Genomic DNA, 12,015 nt, shown 5'->3' with positions numbered 1-12,015 from the left:
CATGCATCATGTGCATTCATGTGAAACCGATACGCATCAACAACCACGACACGGGGTCACCGTTAAAAACAACAAGAAGGCCCTTTCTCTTTCTGCGCGCGAAAAACTTGTTGGAAAACCCCACAAGAATCATCATGTCTTCAAAGCAAAGAAAAAGAATTGTGACTGTTCAAGATGATTCGGTTCGTTATTATTTTAATGTTGATAGTTTTAGAATAGTATTAGAGGCTAGATAGAGAGTAGTATAGTATGTAAGTAAGTAGGCCTATTTATATAGTATTAGTATACTATAATAATATGCTAGGCTAGGCGCGCCCCCTGCTGCTGGCCTGTCCGCAAGCCTCTACTCTAGGCCTGCCTGGATGGGCCCTAGATTAGATAGCTAGACCTAGCTAGAGAGAGAAGCTATGTTATGTAATTTCATGATGAGTAGGCAGCCCCAGAGCCTCTATCTAGCTAGACTGTAGTATAGGCTAGGCCTAGTCATAATGTTAATTATTATATAACATGTGTGTAGAATAGACTAGAGGGAACTCCGTGATATCCTAAATCTAGGCCATGGTTTGGTCACATACCAAATATCCATTTTAAAATATTTTTTTTTTCAAATATCAGGAAGAAGATATGGAAGAGGTAAGCCAGACACAGACTTTGACACAAGCACAAAAAGCAACCGCTAACTTGTCCAAGGATGTCATCAACAAAATGGTCAGCGAACTGGTTCAGTATATGCTGATTATGGAACAGAAGAAGATTCCAATTAAAAGAACAGGTAAACAGATGTAGACTGACACCGTGACTTTATGGCCGTCCCAACGCCACCTTATGGCCGTCCCAACACCACCTTATGGCCATCCCAACACCACCTTATCATATGGCCGTCCCAACACCACCTTATCATGGCCGTCACTAACAATTTCTTCTACCACATGCGACAAGCATTTGTCAAGAACTGGCCCCACGATCAGAACTCCAACACCTAAAATATTGCGCCACCTGCCATTTAATATTATAAGGAAATTCCACTCATCTATTTGAGGTTTTCAAATTGAATATGTCATTTCTATTCATAAATTCACATTGTAATTTCATGAGCTGAAAATAGAACATTTTATCATTCACTCTAATGAACTCTTGACCTCAATCAATAGAGTAGTTATTGAATGTCATGTGACCCACAATCCTCCAATCAAATGGCTCAGGCATGTCTGTCACAAGCTTTTTGCTTTTTTGATCATGCCTTCTTCAATCATATTACCTTTCTTTACACCATTTTGTTGAATGTTTTATTTTGAAGAAAATAAATGTTACTTTGAATTGAATTGAATTGAATAACTTCTTGTTGCAACAGATATTAACAAGCATGTGTTAAAGGATAACAGTAAAGCATACACAGAAATATTTCGACAAGCGAAAGAACGACTGAAGAATGTGTTTGGTCTTGAGGTTACAGAGTTGGAGTTGACAGCCACAAAAACTAAAAACAAAGTATACATACTGCTGAATACTCTTGATGCAGACACGCATTCAGATTTTGTTGACATGTAAGTTTGTAGTCTTTAAAAGGAAATGATTTGACTTTTCTGTGTATATACAGCATATATATTGTATATCTGGCTTGTGTGCACTTTAAAGAACACAGTTCATCTTTTGAAAGAGTAGAGGGTAACCACAGTGTACTGTTCCATCTCTGCCTCAGTTGTGAAATGACAAATGAGCACCATTTGGTGGAAGCTGTATGTATGACATGAAGGAACACCTGAGCCTTGTCTACACTATCAAACTATATGTGACAAAAAAATGTGATGTGCCCATATATGGACATGATGATGTCATATCACTACCATATTTGGGCAGACCTCTCTTCACACTTTTTTGTCAAGTGTAGACAGAGCTTTAGGGAAGATGAAAGTTGTTGTTGTATGTATTGTCCACACAAGTTATTGTCCACACAAGTTATTACACACTATATTAGTGGATATGTGCGCTGTATAAATCTTATTATTATTATTATTATTTATATTTGCAGGTCGTCTGAGGAACCTCGAATGACTCTACTCTTAATTGTTCTAAGTATTATCTTCATGAATCAGGGACAAGTGATCACAGATGGTAAGAGACGATCACAATCATATCAAATAACCGTCCATGATCACAATTTATGATCATAATATGTGTGTAGGCATCTGTCTGTCTCTCTTTCATCTTCCCTAAGTGTCCCTTCATGTCATACAGCTACCAACTAACAACGCTAATTTTTGTCTTTCCTGGCAATGGTATTCCTTAACAATGCGCAGACCTTTTTTATCCTGTCATGTCTATTAGTCTATACAGGTTTTTATTTATTATCTTAATGTAACTGGTTTTTAGTGGGCCTCCTATTACAAGCCCCTGGAGGTCCCTTTCATCTTCTTCAAATTTGTTGTTTGTTTGTGTATTGTTTATTATGAGATGAATAGAGATTGATTATCTCAACAAACTGTGGGGTGCAGCTAGATGTATTATCTCAACAAACTGTGGGGTGCAGCTAGATTGATTATCTCAACAAACTGTGGGGTGCAGCTAGATTGATTATCTCAACAAACTGTGGGGTGCACCTAGATTGATTATCTCAACAAACTGTGGGGTGCAGCTAGATTGATTATCTCAACAAACTGTGGGGTGCACCTAGATTGATTATCTCAACAAACTGTGGGGTGCACCTAGATTGATTATCTCAACAAACTGTGGGGTGCAGCTAGATTGATTATCTCAACAAACTGTGGGGTGCACCTAGATTGATTATCTCAACAAACTGTGGGGTGCAGCTAGATTGATTATCTCAACAAACTGTGGGGTGCAGCTAGATTGATTATCTCAACAAACTGTGGGGTGCAGCTAGATTGATTATCTCAACAAACTGTGGGGTGCAGCTAGATTGATTATCTCAACAAACTGTGGGGTGCAGCTAGATTGATTATCTCAACAAACTGTGGGGTGCAGCTAGATTGATTATCTCAACAAACTGTGGGGTGCAGCTAGATTGATTATCTCAACAAACTGTGGGGTGCAGCTAGATTGATTATCTCAACAAACTGTGGGGTGCAGCTAGATTGATTATCTCAACAAACTGTGGGGTGCAGCTAGATTGATTATCTCAACAAACTGTGGGGTGCAGCTAGATTGATTATCTCAACAAACTGTGGGGTGCAGCTAGATTGATTATCTCAACAAACTGTGGGGTGCAGCTAGATTGATTATCTCAACAAACTGTGGGGTGCAGCTAGATTGATTATCTCAACAAACTGTGGGGTGCACCTAGATTGATTATCTCAACAAACTGTGGGGTGCAGCTAGATTGATTATCTCAACAAACTGTGGGGTGCAGCTAGATTGATTATCTCAACAAACTGTGGGGTGCAGCTAGATTGATTATCTCAACAAACTGTGGGGTGCAGCTAGATTGATTATCTCAAAAAACTGTGGGGTGCAGCTAGATTGATTATCTCAACAAACTGTGGGGTGCAGCTAGATTGATTATCTCAACAAACTGTGGGGTGCAGCTAGATTGATTATCTCAACAAACTGTGGGGTGCAGCTAGATTGATTATCTCAACAAACTGTGGGGTGCAGCTAGATTGATTATCTCAACAAACTGTGGGGTGCAGCTAGATTGATTATCTCAACAAACTGTGGGGTGCAGCTAGATTGATTATCTCAACAAACTGTGGGGTGCAGCTAGATTGATTATCTCAACAAACTGTGGGGTGCAGCTAGATTGATTATCTCAACAAACTGTGGGGTGCAGCTAGATTGATTATCTCAACAAACTGTGGTGTGCAGCTAGATTGATTATCTCAACAAACTGTGGGGTGCAGCTAGATTGATTATCTCAACAAACTGTGGGGTGCACCTAGATTGATTATCTCAACAAACTGTGGGGTGCACCTAGATTGATTATCTCAACAAACTGTGGGGTGCAGCTAGATTGATTATCTCAACAAACTGTGGGGTGCAGCTAGATTGATTATCTCAACAAACTGTGGGGTGCAGCTAGATTGATTATCTCAACAAACTGTCGGGTACAGCTAGATTGATTATCTCAACAAACTGTGGGGTGCAGCTAGATTGATTATCTCAACAAACTGTGGGGTGCAGCTAGATTGATTATCTCAACAAACTGTCGGGTACAGCTAGATTGATTATCTCAACAAACTGTCGGGTACAGCTAGATTGATTATCTCAACAAACTGTGGGGTGCAGCTAGATTGATTATCTCAACAAACTGTGGGGTGCAGCTAGATTGATTATCTCAACAAACTGTGGGGTGCAGCTAGATTGATTATCTCAACAAACTGTGGGGTGCAGCTAGATTGATTATCTCAACAAACTGTGGGGTGCAGCTAGATTGATTATCTCAACAAACTGTGGGGTGCAGCTAGATTGATTATCTCAACAAACTGTGGGGTGCAGCTAGATTGATTATCTCAACAAACTGTCGGGTACAGCTAGAGTTTCCTAAGTATTTATAATTGTTTTTGTTGATTTTCAGCATTATTATTATTATTATTATTATTATTATTTTCAGCATTATTATGGCACATTCTACAGAAGCTAGATATTAATTGTGATGAAGGGTAAGTTTTATTTCAATCACTTGCGTTGAGTAAAATATAAAAAGAAAAATTCCACACACACTGTTTTGATTTTTTTTTTTTATAGAAAAGACCACGAAGTGTTTGGCGATGTGAAAAGGATCCTGACTATTGACTTTACAAAACAAATGTAAGATCATTTATTGTCACATTAGTGCATTTTATAACACACCTGAGAGTATTCTGGCTATTTGATTTGTTAATTTCCTATCACATGATGTTCATTATTCGTTATATTTTATATTTATTGTCACATTAGTGCATTTTATAACACACCTGAGAGTATTCTGGCTATTTGATTGGTTAATTTCCTATCACATGATGTTCATTATTCGTTCTATTTTATATTTATTGTCACATTAGTGCATTTTATAACACACCTGAGAGTATTCTGGCTATTTGATTGGTTAATTTCCTATCACATGATGTTCATTATTCGTTCTATTTTATATTTATTGTCACATTAGTGCATTTTATAACACCTGAGAGTATTCTGGCCATTTGATTGGTTAATTTCCTATCACATGATGTTCATTATTCGTTCTATTTTATATTTATTGTCACATTAGTGCATTTTATAACACACCTGAGAGTATTCTGGCCATTTGATTGGTTAATTTCCTATCACATGCTGTTAATTATTCATTTATTTTTTAAAGGTACTTGGAATATACAAAGATACCAAATTCAGAGACCCCTATTCATGAGTTTAGGTGGGGCCTACGAGCACATAAGGAAATCTCTAAACGCCAAATACTAGACTTTGTCTGCAAAGTATGTATATATGACATATGGTTGTTTATGCTCTTTATTAGAGAATCATTGATATCTGGTTCATTCACTCTATAGTTCTGGTGGTAGAATGAGTCTTCTCAGATAAGGACTATAAACCGTATGTCCAGTGTACACCTCTGGCTAATTCACTCTATGGTTCTGGTGGTAGAACGAGTCTTCTCGGATAAGGACTATAAACCGTATGTCCAGTGTACACCTCTGGCTCATTCACTCTATAGTTCTGGTGGTAGAACGAGTCTTCTCGGATAAGGACTATAAACTGTATGTCCAGTGTACACCTCTGGCTCATTCACTCTATGGTTCTGGTGGTAGAACGAGTCTTCTCGGATAAGGACTATAAACCGTATGTCCAGTGTACACCTCTGGCTCATTCACTCTATAGTTCTGGTGGTAGAACGAGTCTTCTCGGATAAGGACTATAAACCGTATGTCCAGTGTACACCTCTGGCTCATGTGCACTTTACAGAACCTAGTACATCTTTCGAGATGATTAGGGGGTTACACCGGTGTACTAGTTCATCACATCCACTGATCATGGGTCCTCTGGGAGACCAGTCTTTGACTGAAGAGGTCGCCCAGTTAGTATAAATAAAATATCTCAATTTAATTATCTAGATTTTTATGCGTTTTTTCATAATTTGTTGCATTCTGATGATTTCAGGTTTATGGCAACATGAGACCAGAAAACTGGAACACGCAGTACAGAGAGGTGATCAGGTCAGAGGGTGGAAGAGAGGATCAGGAAACAGCTGGAACTAGTAATACATGAAGCAAAGCATGATGGGATATTGAGTTAGTAGTAAAGGTCAAAGTTTAACTGTAGTTAGGTAAAGTGTAGCCTCTACAGTACAGCAAGCAAAAAGAGACTATATAAACTACTTTGTTATATACTATTGTGTATACTTTAAATGGTGCTAACAAACATAAGTAATTTACTATGTATAAAGAATAAGTGCTTTCAAAATAGGTACAGTTTTTATATTAAGTGTTATAGTTATAGTTTACAGTTCAGATAATAAAAACAAATGTAGACAATATATTGTACTGAATTTACTTTATTGGAAGAAAATTACAAATTACTTAATAAAACCTTGTTGTATATATTATAAGAAACATATCTAATCTGTAATAATATAAATTAAAGCACCATAAAACCCTACATTGTTCAATTCAGAGTGGTTACAAGTGTGCAGTACTTTTAGTTTTTGCTTTCAATATGAGCTTTAACCCGTTTCTTGCCTTGTTTCATTTCATTTACAAATTATGAATACAATACAATTTTGTTTTCAGCAGCCTAGTTAAAAAATAGCATGATATATTCGAACTATATTTTATTTCCGATGTGGAACTCTACATGCTTTAACAAATATATTACCATTCCAACTCATTCATGTCTTTCTTTATGTTGGCCACATTAATGTCATTAGCATTCTTTAGTTGTATTCTAACACATTTATTTCTAATGTTTCTTTATGTTGGCCACATTAATGTCATTAGCATGTATTCTAACTCATGTTTTACTATGTTTCTCAGGTTACTTTAATAGGTACTCTACACACTTTGATAAAGTTTAATATCTGAGTATCCAACCATTCTCTGTGTTTGAGTTCATCTTGCCACGAGGCTGGTAGACCTGATGCCCCCAGCTTACAACCTAACAGGGCTCCTGCTACTGCTCCGTTTGTATCCGCATCTCCAGCCTACAAAACAATAAATGTTTAAACTTAATACAGTACTGTTTAGGGTTACATTTCAGTCAATAGATGCCAGCTCGTGGACGGAAAGGTCTCTTATTCTGTATTGGCATCTCTGGCCTACCAAATCAATCAATCGTTCGGTTTATATAGCGCCATTCCAACAGTCATTGCTCTTGGCGCTGCCAAAAATATCAGAAAATGTGAGTTTCGAGTAGTGACTTAAAGGTGCTCAATAAAGATGTTTGTTTAAATAGGTTTGTTGGATGGCACCCCATGGTGTTGATTTGTACCAACAGACTTGACTTACCTCCATTGTAATACACTCAATAGCATCCCTGAAGTTGTCTTGTCTCAAGCCCCAGAATCCAGCCCCAAGGCACTTATATGTGTAGCCGATTGACGACGACCTAGCCAACTCTAGATCCTTAAGTGAGCTGGCAAACATGTGTTTTCTCAATTCATTAATCTACAAAATAATCATAGCAATATTCTTAGTTTGTTGGTCAGAGTAGTAGTAGTACTCTCTATTGTAATTCAACAAGTATATTCTATTTTCTATTAAGATAATCATCCAGAGATTAGTGGAGGATTCGCTCAACCAGCCCGTCGGTCGTCACCACCTCCCCTTTCCCACTTGCCTCCAATACAAAACATACATTCTTGTCATAACATGTTAATACTTATTTTAGTATTACTTAAATGTTGAGCACCTTGTCTTATATTATGTTTCATTGCATTTATTATGACATTCAATAAATATACCTACAGCATCTTGGTTGTCTTTTCCATTTTCTAGTTTTGGTAATTGTGCTTTTGCGTATTCATACGCATCATCGCACAATTTTCTGACATCATAATTTCCGTCTTTGAAGTGTTTTCCCTGAAGCATCATCGCTATGGCAGTTGTCACAGCAACACATGATGCTTGGCACCTGTAAAAGTCCAATTTTTTTTTTTAATTAAATTATTTATAAAAGCAATAGAAAAGGAACAAATATCCATCCTGGTTTTTTTTTTATATTTTATTTAAAATGAAAGGGGGACAGGGACATTAGAAAGAAAACCTAGGTAAGCTAATTTGCATAATTACCGTGGGTCAGCGTGTGTAACTCTACAAATTTCCAGAGTATTTTGGATGACACCATCCATGTTGCCATAGTTACATATTCCAAGTATTGATGTTCTCATCACGCCTCCATTTGGCGCTATGTTTTTATTTTTTAATTCCCAGATTGATTTTGCAGCCTGCAGAAATAAAAATGAAAAACAATCAATAAATAATACCATGAAAAAAAGAAAAGAGCATCATTTTTAATCCATTAAAAAATACCGCCCTCTTGTGTTCTGTAATAGTTTCACTTTTCAGATATAACTACACAGGTGAAGTTTATGCAAATTGGGTTGAAATCAATCAACCATGACAATGACTTGTGATTGGCTGAGTGGTGAACAACAAGAATCATGCTGTGCTGTTGTGAGCACATGTAGGCCTAGCCATGGAGGTATGGCCTAGCTTTACTGTCAAATATTGAGGGTTAAATTATTGATGATCATAGAAGTTTAATTTCAAATGGAAGTGATATTATATGATGTACAGTCTTGGATATTTACTAAAACTGGTAATGTGTGATATACTGTTCCAATCTTAATTTTACCTGGACTAGGCCGGGGACCAGCTAGGCTGGGGACTAGCTAGGCCGGTGACTAGGCCTATAACTGGTAGGGTGAGCATTCAAGATTGAAAGACAACATACTTGCATACAATGGAAGCCATTGCAATGTGTAGATTTTTACCATTCTTTATTTTACCTGGATGATACTTAAGTCAACTGGTAGGATACTTAAGTCAACTGGTAGGATACTTAAGTCAACTGGTAGGATAACGCTTTACAATGCGATTGATTCAGTACTGTGCATTGTCATTTTAAATTTACCTGGATAATATTTTACTTGGATAATACATTAACTGGATAATACATTAACTGGATAACATTAACTAGATAACTTTAACTGGATAATACTTTAACTGGATAATACTTTAACTGGATAATACATCAAGACTTACCCTTACAGAGGAGTATAAGGTAAGAACTAATGTTTTGTTTATAACAATACTAAGATATGAGCAGCAGGTATTTTATTAGGTAAACTAAAAGCCAGCATGTGTAACAACATACAGTATAAACAGATCTGCAATCCAATATTTCAGCAGTTCAATTTTATTGGTTGGTTTTCAATTGAAGTAATTGTCTAGTTTATCTTTATAATATTAGCTTTCCCTAAATTTCTAATTTTATTATTATTATCTATTTTATGAACCATGTTGATATGCCTGATGACATTAATGACTAATTAGTGGAGCTGTAGCTTGGTGGTTAATGTGCTTGCCTTCAATCTTGACCTAGTGCCAGGGTTGTAACTCACAACTCTTTCTACTCCACTCCCTAAGCCTCAAACGAGATATATAGTAACTAATAGTTTATAAGCACGATACATCCATTGACGAGTTTGTGCTCACTGTAGGATGTGTATGAAGTAAATAAATAATGTACAGCTAGATCTGAGTTTTCTAGACATCCCGTCTTCCCAATTCCCATCTAAAAACGAATTTGTTTCTAACCTTGTGAGGATTAGTAAGGAAACTCTCATGGAACATAACCATGTTGGTGGTTCTACCAACGCCCATTCCTGACGTGTCTCCTAACTCCTTAAAGCCATCTGTTGCCCAGTCGTCTAACCTTTTGGCAAAGTCTATAGCAACAGCCTATGATGATAGGATAAAACAGTTATATCGTTTAATTTTCATATTCATTCTTGTCATTAATAATACCATCTGTGATTTGAATCAAACCCATCCATAGACAGGATCTGACAAGGGTGGGGAGGAGTTTATAGTTCATTTTATTTGTCCATACGGAAATTCATGTGACATACAATTGCTCAAAGTTAAAAGGTTAATACAATAAAATTACATAGCAACAAAATTCAACGACTTAACAACGATTATTAAAATGTCTAATTGAGTACGGAACAAAAGAATTAAGGAAGCGTTTTGTTCTACAGCGTGTAGCCCTCAAACGCCTTCCAGATCTCAACCATTGAAAATCACTATAGAGTGGATGACTCATCTTTCATTATGGCAATGACCTTATCATAAATTTTGACGTTACAAACATCATCAAATCTAATGATCTGTTTAGTTTAGAGGGGGGTTGTGCCTATGGTTCTATGGGCCAGCTTACCGTACTATGAATTGAGAACGCGCGCTGCTATAGATATGGATAGGGTTAGTAAGACGTACCATAGTCTATGCACACCAATTGTCTAATTATTACTACTAGTAATATATTCTACTGTAGGGTATTCAATCTGTAACACCAATTGTGTAGATTTTTGATAGGGATGAGGGTAGTTGGGGATGGTGGAGGGTTCACTGTAAAAGGGTGTTTACCCAAACCATAACCCCCTGTCTATGGGCCGCCTGTGAATAGTAGGTGCTTCATTATTGAAGATGAATGAAATTAGAAGAATTATAATGTCTCAATATATAGAGTACAGTATACTATAGAGATACTATAGTGAAATATAATATATCTGAGAATACAATCCTATTATTATTATATATTTTATTATGAATGTTTCTGTTAGGTTTGTTATTACCTTTCCTTTATTGAATGTTAATGAATGCATTATTAGGATCATTTGGTCGCTGTCGTCCGTCCAATCAGCTACTGGGAACACGTGTTGATGCATGAACTGTTTTGGTATCAATGTCTTAGACGTGTACTCCAACGGCCTTGTATAATTCTGTTGAAATTAAAGATTTACTTTCATTCAACCGATTTTGTAATTTTAAATTAATTTTTAGAAGTTTAAGCTCAAATTAATTTTAATAAGGAGTATTTTTTATTTCATACATTGTAACACATTTTCTTGATTACTTTGGAGGAATTTTAAATGTTGGATTTTTAAAGAAGGAATTTTACCAAATTTTTACTAATTTGAACATTTGTCATGCTGTTCATTTACATTATTAATATTAGTAATCACCCCCTTTTACAAATACTAGTTACTGCAGTATTTTTATCTTTACTTGTTCTGCTTGTTCCTTTGTCATGAATTCTGTGAGTAGTCCAATAGCATCGCCGATACAGTTGCCGTAGATTGCGCCTAAGATGTGGTCCTTGAGGTGTTCCTTATTTTCCAAATCTGTCTTGTAAGACAAACTCGATTGCTGCTGTCCCATATTGAGAGATTGTGTCCCGCTATTTCCAGCCAGTTCTGTAGTGCTAAAATAGCAACATTAAGAATGAGCAAAACCCATTTTTTAATAATAATATTTAATAATTGTAAATAATATGCATTTTAGTTGTAAAACAATTCTATATATTTTTGTATCTATTGCACTTTAGCATTAATAGTCACTGATTAGTTTTGTTGATCGAAGGAACCTGACACTAAAATACAGTTACAGTACAAAATTATACCAGGGAGTTTTTAACTCCATGATTATTTATACAGTGTACTTACTATTTACTGTACACTTCCTGTGCAGCAGCAGCGGGTTAGAAAAATCAAAGTTAAAACTTACCAACAATGTATCGTAGACCTACTCTGTAATAATCGTTTTTGTACAATTGTAGTTTATTTTAAATGAAATCTTGAGAAAGCCAACATCAGATTTTTATAAATAACGTTACTTACAGAAAAGTAACGGTTAAAAATAGAAATTACATTTTGCTGTCAAATCATTATTATGGTGTAGTCTTAAATATCCAGACGACCTTATAAACCAAGCCTAAGTGTTTATTCCAACCGTTAGAGGGCTCACTTCAGCAACTTATAATCCTTTCTTGTGAGAGAAAGGTCAGAAAAGAGTAACACTACTG

General features: G+C 36.3%; 2 protein-coding genes across 2 annotated transcripts; one reads left to right on the top strand and one right to left on the bottom strand.

The window, feature by feature from the left end:
- The first annotated feature begins 57 nt into the window (after positions 1-57).
- Positions 58-6,465, top strand: LOC140058803 (non-structural maintenance of chromosomes element 3 homolog). Its single transcript, XM_072104544.1, has 8 exons — positions 58-182; positions 616-772; positions 1,352-1,544; positions 2,030-2,112; positions 4,568-4,616; positions 4,702-4,764; positions 5,294-5,408; positions 6,091-6,465. The coding sequence occupies exons 1-8, from the start codon at positions 135-137 to the stop codon at positions 6,196-6,198; spliced, it is 816 nt and encodes a 271-aa protein (XP_071960645.1). The 5' UTR covers positions 58-134; the 3' UTR covers positions 6,199-6,465.
- Positions 6,466-6,468: 3 nt separating this feature from the next.
- LOC140058802 (ADP-ribosyl-[dinitrogen reductase] glycohydrolase-like) lies at positions 6,469-11,892 on the bottom strand. Its single transcript, XM_072104543.1, has 8 exons — positions 11,718-11,892; positions 11,220-11,415; positions 10,787-10,933; positions 9,747-9,890; positions 8,217-8,371; positions 7,893-8,058; positions 7,434-7,592; positions 6,469-7,129 (listed from the first exon to the last, which is right to left on the bottom strand). The coding sequence occupies exons 2-8, from the start codon at positions 11,370-11,372 to the stop codon at positions 6,959-6,961; spliced, it is 1,095 nt and encodes a 364-aa protein (XP_071960644.1). The 5' UTR covers positions 11,373-11,415; positions 11,718-11,892; the 3' UTR covers positions 6,469-6,958.
- Between the last annotated feature and the right edge of the window lie 123 nt (positions 11,893-12,015).

Source organism: Antedon mediterranea, chromosome 9 (assembly GCF_964355755.1).
Source record: "Antedon mediterranea chromosome 9, ecAntMedi1.1, whole genome shotgun sequence".
Classification (NCBI taxonomy): Eukaryota; Metazoa; Echinodermata; class Crinoidea; order Comatulida; family Antedonidae; genus Antedon; species Antedon mediterranea.
This window is presented reverse-complemented; position numbering and strand designations above follow the sequence as displayed.

Coding starts and splice junctions, on each gene's coding strand:
- LOC140058803 (XM_072104544.1), top strand. CDS start 135: ATGTCTTCAAAGCAAAGAAAAAGAATTGTGACTGTTCAAGATGATTCG. Junction 2,113..4,567: donor GGGACAAGTGATCACAGATG/GTAAGAGACGAT, acceptor TATTATTTTCAG/CATTATTATGGCACATTCTA. Junction 4,617..4,701: donor GATATTAATTGTGATGAAGG/GTAAGTTTTATT, acceptor TTTTTTTTATAG/AAAAGACCACGAAGTGTTTG.
- LOC140058802 (XM_072104543.1), bottom strand. CDS start 11,372: ATGGGACAGCAGCAATCGAGTTTGTCTTACAAGACAGATTTGGAAAAT. Junction 10,934..11,219: donor CAAAGGAACAAGCAGAACAA/GTAAAGATAAAA, acceptor TAATTTCAACAG/AATTATACAAGGCCGTTGGA. Junction 7,130..7,433: donor TTGAGTGTATTACAATGGAG/GTAAGTCAAGTC, acceptor ATTGTTTTGTAG/GCTGGAGATGCGGATACAAA.